The sequence below is a fragment of the Phaseolus vulgaris genome, chromosome 7 (genome assembly GCF_051622355.1).
Source record: "Phaseolus vulgaris cultivar YP4 chromosome 7, ASM5162235v1, whole genome shotgun sequence".
Classification (NCBI taxonomy): domain Eukaryota; kingdom Viridiplantae; phylum Streptophyta; class Magnoliopsida; order Fabales; family Fabaceae; genus Phaseolus; species Phaseolus vulgaris.
The window spans coordinates 3,359,738-3,368,670 of NC_143504.1; the positions used below are offsets into that span (position 1 = coordinate 3,359,738).

The 8,933-nt window shown below is 26.6% G+C and overlaps 2 protein-coding genes across 2 annotated transcripts; both read right to left on the bottom strand.

Annotated features, from left to right (window-relative positions):
* Window positions 1-961: 961 nt before the first annotated feature.
* LOC137817766 (uncharacterized) lies at window positions 962-2,014 on the bottom strand. Its single transcript, XM_068621001.2, has one exon. The coding sequence runs from the start codon at window positions 1,977-1,979 to the stop codon at window positions 1,452-1,454; it is 528 nt and encodes a 175-aa protein (XP_068477102.2). The 5' UTR covers window positions 1,980-2,014; the 3' UTR covers window positions 962-1,451.
* A 5,767-nt stretch (window positions 2,015-7,781) lies between these two features.
* On the bottom strand, window positions 7,782-8,495 carry LOC137828161 (uncharacterized). The gene has a single exon (XM_068634619.2). It carries the CDS (start codon window positions 8,375-8,377, stop codon window positions 7,952-7,954), a length of 426 nt encoding a protein of 141 aa, XP_068490720.1. The 5' UTR covers window positions 8,378-8,495; the 3' UTR covers window positions 7,782-7,951.
* Window positions 8,496-8,933: the final 438 nt, after the last annotated feature.

Genomic DNA, 8,933 nt, shown 5'->3' on the forward strand with positions numbered 1-8,933 from the left:
TCTTTTTCTTTTCTTATTCTTTAAATAGTCGATTAAATATCACAAAAACTGTTGTCAAATAATAGACTATAACTACATTTAATTAGTCAAAATTCTTTTACATGAAGCTAATGGCATCAATTATATATCAATCAAATCACATAATTTTCAAATAATTTATCTACTATTTTTTTAAAAACTAATTTCTAATAACTATTCTCTTAATTTTATTTTACTTTTAAAAATTATAACTTTGAAAACTGTACCTTAAAAATATAAGTTTACGTAACATAATACTATTTTAAAATAATTCCATTTCTTTAATTCATATCCATATTTCATATTATATCTATTTTTAATTAAAATTTGGTCACACTTTCTCAACATATTAGCACTTTCCATTCTTTTATCAACTTAATCTTACTTTTTCTTTTATTTGTCTTCACCAAACAAAACCCTTTAAAATAGCAAAGCCATCCTCCTTTGCTTTCTAAAATCTCAGGTTTCCCAATTCGAGCATTTTCTCAAATTGATCCTACATTTGAAGACAATTGATCTGTATTTGGAGATCTAAGATCTAAATACCATCTTAACATAAATAAACTAATAAAAGTAACATGCATAGGTGCTGGTGATGTATGAGTTGGTATTCATCTTTAATGCTTTTCTGATTTATGGAATCAATTGTTGTATGGGAAAGAAAGTAAGAAACACCCTTTTCTTCTTCTGTATATTCTCTTGAACAGGTAAAGAAAAAAAAAAGGAAATACTAAAACAATTAACTATAAAAAAATTTCTTTCATCTCATTCATCTTCAGCATTTTTTAATATAACTGCATTATTAAGGAATCTAATGACAACACATTCTTCAAGTAAAAGCAAATCACATTATAAAAGAGAATAATTACAAGTTATGTATGTAAAAAACAAAATCCCTTGTTGGAGATTCCAAATCTACTAGAGATTAAGACATTTTATTATATATAAGTGGGTGTAACTTTAAGCCTAACTCAATCCCATAAAACAGGCTCATGTGTATACAATGAAATGTCCTAATCTCTAATCAGATTAGAATCTTTAACATCTATTATGCCAAAAGATGGTGGCTCCAAATTCCAAACAATCAAAATTCTATATCATGTTCTATGTCTAAAAATGAAATGAAATAAATGGTTTTTCCAAATAACAAACCACTATTTCAGTACATATAACAAACCATGTTCTCGATTCAGGTTGGAACAACGAACAACGGAACAATTTTAACTACTCTTCTACCTCATCAATCGATCGGTTTGTACTTCTATTCTTATTTAAACACATTTTTGAATAAGAGTGCATCATCTAGTTTTTAATTGTTGATTAATCCTCCTTAAACGTGATGATCTTTATGACATCGGTCGAGATGATTAGATATGAGTAATGATCTTGGTCGTGCGGATCGTACCAGTACATACAATAAAGAATATTCTGGTCTAGGAGGGAGTAACTCCAGCAAGAAGAGCCTTAGCCAACTCAACCAAATGAAAGAAAAGCATAGCAGAAGAAGTTGGGACACTGATTGCAACCAAAGCCATAACCCCAAGAGCCAAACCAGGCCTAGTGTTCATCAAGTGTGTCTGCAAAACTCCCACTGCTTCACATATGATGGAGTCATACTTGGTATAATACCGTTTCTCCCACTCCATCCAATCCGAAGGTGGCTCGTAGTTCCTCTCTATCATGTTCATCTCGTGGATCCTCTTCCTCAGTGTTATCATGCCCTCATCCACCAACCTCCCACTGAAGTTCTCTCTCATGGAAGCCTTGATCGGAGATAAAGAACAAGTTTTCCGGCCACCGGAACATGGATTTGAGGATGAAAACGGACGGAAGAAGATCTGTGAGGAATTGAGCAAAGAAGTGGATTGCATATTTTTGTGTTGGTAATGAAAATTGCTTTGTGTGTTGTTGTTGATTTGGTGATGGAAGTGGGAGAGGAACGATGATATATTTATAGGCATTGGGAGAAGGTTCTGTTTGGTGGCAACGGAAGAAGGAGCTTAGGAAAGAAGGAATGCGGCGAAAACCGTGTTTATTTTAAACCACAGTTAATGTCTTCGTAAAAGCGCGTTTCTAGAGTGTAGCTGGATTCGTTGATGTTATTTGGATGAACCAGAAGCTGACGCGTGTCTCTGTGGAAAATAGAGTAATCGTAAAGTTCCTCGAACTTCTCTCTAGATTAATGGGATTCACGGTCGTTGACTTCTACGTCCTACTATTTTAAAACACAACTTGCTAATTATAAAACCAAGGTTTGTGTGTGTCATTCGATCTAGTACAACCTAATTTCACGCAAAGTGATGAAGATAATGTAATCAAAAAATTTATTATTGTTATATATATTATATATGTGTGTAAATGATTTTTTTTTAAATAGTTGGAAATAAATGCATCACTCTTAGAAACCATAGTCTTTTTGATGTTTACAACTTACGAAACATCCTTTGTAAATATAAAAGTGCTTCTATGAAGTGTGCACATGAAGATGAAGCAAGCATATATCTTTTACAATGGGATTTAAAAAAGAGTTTCATAATTTGTTTAAGGTGCTTCAGTTTATGAGTTATGAAGCTTGAAACCCTATTTTATTTTGTAACATATAAATCTTCTCCAACATAGACTTACCACTATTGTAGAATGAAGTAAATTATATTTCTCAATCTTAGAGAAATTTTAATATTTAACAAGATAAAACATTGAAGAACATTATTGCATAGAAAAAAGTTTATTAAGAAGTTGATAAGTTGAAGTAGTATAGGAAGGAAAATGAATTTAAAATGTTTGAAGCCATTTGGGTGAAATTTATTTCATAGTTAGAAGACTTCCCGAAAAAGGTTTCCCTCCCTTTCCTTTTAGCATTAGCTTCATGAGTCAGATTCATGTTCCTTCACGCATAAACATACTGAAAATATAAATAAAACTTTTTAGAATTTTTTTAACTGATCATTATAAATTTATTAAACTTTATAATAAGATTGCACGATTAGATGAAAAGGTTACCATTGATATATGTATTATTTATTCAAGATTATTTACATGAGAAGAGAAAATATCTTCCATGGTCACTTTGTCCAACAACATTTGTGTTGAGGCAGAAACACAAATACAGTACACTACAATAACGTTTTATGCCAAATTTTTTTACTGTATTAGGTGTAATTTTTTTTAAATCACTAAAATAAAATAATTTTTTAAAAATTACAAATTAGGGTTTAATCATATGAATGTATCACAATTTTATTAAAATGACCGTGTTGAAGTTATGTTAATATGACACTACAAGAAAATCATGAAATAAAAACCAATTTTTAGAAACCAAAATAATTAGTTGCAATAGTAACTAAATTAGAGACCATTTTAGAAACTAAAAAAAAATTGATTTCTAAATTAGTTTATATTATTGTAATAGTTTCCAAATTGGTATATTAATAACCAAAGTTTTTGCTACCAAATTTAGAAACTAAATAATTGGTAGTTAAAACCTTGGTTACTAATTGCATACTAATTTAAAGACTATTTAATAATAATAGAAACTAATCTAGAAACTTTTTTTTTTAATTTTTAAAATTGACTCTAATTTAGTTACTATTGCAACTAATTATTTTGGTATCTAAAAATTGATTTTTATTTCATGATTTCCTTGTAGTATGATTTCTCAGATGTCAATGTGACACAAATTTATTAAAAAGTCGTATTAAAATTACACGACTTTATTTTACTTATAAAAATATCTTACTATCTTAACATTAATAAAATCGGTTAATTAACTTCTACTTCGTAATCTCTAAAAAACCAACTCCACTTCAGTGATTTGGAAAAAAATTATGCCAATATAGTTAAAATAATGTTTGATGTGTGATTGAGAAGAATAAAGTTATGTGTACAAAAAATTGAAGCAACATAGAGAAATTAGAATTAGCGTGGATGAAGAAAAGCAATCTAAGTACGTAAGGGGTGGATGGAGTAAAAATATATGATTAGTTTGCGTGAAGCATGCGAATAAAAATAGTAGGATTGCATTATTGATGAAAAGAGAGAATATTCCATTGATTAAATACAAGTTAATTAGATAGTGATTAAGGTGTGAAGTTAATTACAACAAATAAGAGTTTTGGGTAATGGAGCAAAGGGTATGGTAGGCTTGACTTTTATTACAACAAAACAAATAAAGAGGTCGGCGATTTTTAATTCTTAATCATGTCAACTTTGTTTCAGTGTTTTTTGAGGTTCAGGTTCTCTGCATCTTATATATCTATCACTAATTTATAGTATTTGTGTGTTGCGTATGGTTGATGATGATGATTCATCAAGGTTCCTATTTCTGGAACATGTCATCACAATATTAATGCTTCAATAACCAACAATGTTTCATATTACAACCCAAAAATAGAAGAAATTATTTTGTATTGAAACATAAATATGTGTCAGGAGATAAAAAGGTTTCCAAATGTTACAAATTAATATATTTTACTATGTACAATTTTAAAAATAACATTTTTTCATTACACTAGCCTTATCTGCTATTACAAGAAAATCATCACAAAATAAAAATCAATTTTACTGATAAAAAATAATTAATTACTATAATGATTAAATTATAAATTATTTTAGAAATTATTATTTTTTATTTTTAAATTAATTTCTATTATTGTTAAATAGTTTATAAAATGATATTTAATTAGCTAACTACCAATTATTTAGATTTTAAATTTGACAGCAAAAACTTTGGTAGCTAAAGAGTCAAGGTTTCTTTCAACGTAGTCGCGAGTTCCATAAACCTATTATTCAACTTTTGGGAGATTCGATCTTCCATCTCCTTAGTGGCTTGAGCGGAGCGTGTTGAATTTGTCATTGAAATACTAGAATGTCCCAACTGATACCAATTGATATGAATGATCGTGTGTGCAAGCGTCTAGATCCTCTCGTAAGAGATTTCGAGGAAAGATTAGGCTTTGAACAAAGGGAACCTTTAAGTAACTTCTGATTATACCAAGAACGAGAACAACGATAAAATGATAGAGTAGATAGCAACTTAGAAACCATTTAAAAAAAAAATTAGTTTATAAAATGTCTCTAATTTAATCAATATAATAATTAATTATGTTTTGTTTTTAAAATTAATTTGTATTTAATAATTATCAAATGACAAAATATTTTAGGCATCTAATAATGTAAACTGGTTTTAAAGGTTTATTTAAATTATATTGTAATATATTTATTGCTTAGGCTTAAATTTATTATCTTATGAATGTGATATATTTATTGCTTAAGCTTTATTCAGTTTCTTTTAATAATTTTAATATGTTATAATGAATAAGATTAAATTTATTTTTTACAGTAATTATAGTATAAAAAAATATTTTTAAAAAGATATTATCATTGGGTAATGTGGAATACACACGAGGCGTACATGTATGACTTTAAAAGTGGTTCAAATGTTTTCTTATTAAATAATCACTCCCTCAGTATTGAAACGATTATATATAAAATTTAAAATATTAATATTATCAATTAGAAACAGTATTTAAACAATGAGCAAAACATATAATAAAGTGATACTGATTTTTTTAAAGATTACATATTTTGTAAGTAGTCCCTTCACATCAAATATTGATTAACCATGAACTATAGTATGCAATCTATTTTTTTCTAATATAAAATAGTTAAATATTTAATTTGATTACCCATACACACACACACACATATATATATATATATATATATATTGATTGCTGACATCAACTTAAATCAACTACGACAATTTTAATAATTTTTATTAGATATTTTATTCAAAAATATCACCATTAAATTTGGAATTTTGTTGTATTCTAAAAAATTTATAAGAACCTAAAATTATTTAATAATTTATTTATATTCGTGATTTAATATATAACTATTAATATATATATATATAATTCATATTTTAGTTTACATTTATTTTGATTTATACAAATGAGACTAAAACAATTTTATATTAATGTAAATTATATATATATATATATATATATATATATATATATATATATAATATGTGAAAATGAAATTTTTAATCTAATAAAGAATCTTAAAAAATGTTAAACAATGTAACATTTAATAAAAAAAGTTAGATTAATCTAATTTGATATTATATATGAGAAAAATATCTAAAAAAACTATACTAATATAATCCGATATTTTCTCATATATAATTATAGTTATATAACTCAATTGTCAGATTGTAAAAATATTATATATATATATATATATATGTGTGTGCGATATTTTTATATCTGTATATAATTAATAAAATTTGCAATAGACAAAAACAATCATATAAAATTATAATTTAATTAGTGAATAGAACAAAAAATTCACTTTTTATAAAATGTTTGAGAATATAATATTTGATAATGATCACAATTTCAAGTTAAGTAGATGAAAAAAAAATCGTATTATCCAAATTTAATTATTATCACAGTCATTTAATACTATGTACCAATAACAAGATTAGAAAAAGCAAAGAAACTATATTTTGTAAGTATGACTTGCTAATTATTACTTGTTACGTATTATATATTTAAAAACTCAAAATGATTAATTTATATATTATTAAAAAAATTATAATATTTAAGTGAAGATAAATTAAACTTAAATTTATTTTTCAATATAATAAATCCTTATCTTTATTTGATATTAGACCATTATCAAATTATTGACCAGTATCTAGTTTTACGTACGAAATATTTATATTTTAGTGTGAAAGATTTAATATAAGAAAGTAAAACTAATTTATAATATATAAGAACAATTTTTAGTCCATAATTTTTTTTAGAATGAGTAAGATTTAAATTATTCGTAATAAATATTTATAATACTTTGAATAGCAGTTATGTTTATTTTTAAAAATGTTAGTATGGATGGCTTTTTTTTTATTGTAAACTGAAAGAACTCAAACCAGAATCTTTATACAAGAAACATACACGATTAAGAAGTCAGATACGTTGACTTCTTATTAGCTATATTTATATGAAAGAAAATTAATCATTAAAAAGAATTATTAAATAAAAAATAATTTTAAAAACAAAAATAATTAGTTGTTATATTAAATTAAATATTATTTTAGAAACTAAAAGAATTATTATTTTTAAATTAGTTTTTATTATTAATTAATAATTCAGTGTTTTTTTTCTGAAGATAGATAATTGGGTTAGTGGTTTAAGGTATTTCAGGAAATTAGTTTCTTGGACGTGTAGAAGAAAATGTCAAAGTGAAGGGAATAGCAGATATTGGTGTTTTTGTATTTCATCCTTTCTTGAAAAAAAAAAACATGTTGTTTTGTTCTTGTCGGCATGAGCATATCTGAATATGATGAAGAAAATAAAAAAATCATACTTGTCAACTTCACTTCTTATTTAATACTTTCTAACTAATGATAATCTATTAATAATTTTTTAAAATGTGTTAATATTTTTTTTTTATATTTAGAACTGTGTTTCCCTTCGTAAGTTTTTTAATTTTATTTTAATACAAATAGACCTTATGACTTATTGGCACAGACTCTTTTTATTTTAATATTTTTCTAACTAATTGAATTATTCCTACTTGTGTAATTTTTAATCAATATAAGACATTAACTTTTACCAATGCACCCTCTCCATACCCTATATTATTGGATTTGTTGGTAAATAATATAATAAATAATCCTTTATAAAATTATAAAAATAAATTATCTTATAATGAATTTTAGTTTACTTAATCATGAAGGATAAAAATTGCCCTTTATGTTACTTGCTAACATAACGCAACTGTGAATTATTTTCACTAAAACATATTACATTTTTTAACATGTTTAGTAATTTAAATCAATTTAACATTTTGGTAATTGCACAAAGATATAAGATTAATAACTATTCCAATTCCTAACTAATATTGTTTCGTATACCACTTTCAGATATCATATGATTCCCTTGACAAAGGCTACAAAATGAAAGAGAAGTTGCACTATTGGGAAGGACATGGTTAGCATAAGAACAACAATTGTAGCAAGTGCATGAGAAGGTCTGGTGTTCATCAAGAGTCTTTGCAACGATCCAACTACTTCACATACGTCGGAACCATAATTCTGAAAATACTTCTTCTCCCATTCACTCCAATCCGAAGGAGTTTTACCCTTCATTTCCTGCATCTCAATCTCACGAATTCGCATTCTCAGAAGGATCATGTTCTGGTCCACCATCTTCCCGTCATAGTGCTGCCCAAAGGAGTCACTTTCTGATGCAGAGATTGAAGTCCTACTACGAGTGGTGGTGGCATTGGAGAAGAACTTGGGTGAAACAGGGTTTGATAAGAACACAGAAGAACATAGAGAGATTGCTTCCATTTTCTGGGCTTTCAAAATGCTTCCAACTCGTAAAATGTTGCAGTGCTTAGTTTTGTGATTGGAATGATAATGCGAAGAGTGTGTATATATATATATATATATATAATGTGTGGAAGTGAAAAGGGGGTTAAGGAGAGTAAAGAAGGGTGGGAGTGGAGAAATAGGGCAGAATAGAAGGTAGCGTGTACATTTACTTGGATTTGAATGTTTCTTACGCTAAGAGAACCTTCTTCTTTTGCATAACCTCTTTTGGATTTCTTCTGTTTTAATGTATAAATAACTACCTCAACATTATCTCCATAATATATTGCAATTTGGAAGACACTTCAATTTTTAAATCAAATAAATGTAGCTAATCATAGAATGTTCGTTAATCGGGCCAATCCCAAAAGCATACGTTACAATATTAAATTAAACTATTTGAACGCTTATGTGTTTTAAATGACTCCGTTATTGAATTTTTTGTTTTGACATGGCAACTTCACTTAAGAAATTTTAAAATAAAAAATTTATAAGAATAAAATACTTGATTTGTAAATTAAACGAATGAAACATA

Bases quoted from the DNA above. Each gene is read 5' to 3' on its own strand.
- LOC137817766 (XM_068621001.2), bottom strand. From the start codon at position 1,979: ATGCCTATAAATATATCATCGTTCCTCTCCCACTTCCATCACCAAATC.
- LOC137828161 (XM_068634619.2), bottom strand. From the start codon at position 8,377: ATGGAAGCAATCTCTCTATGTTCTTCTGTGTTCTTATCAAACCCTGTT.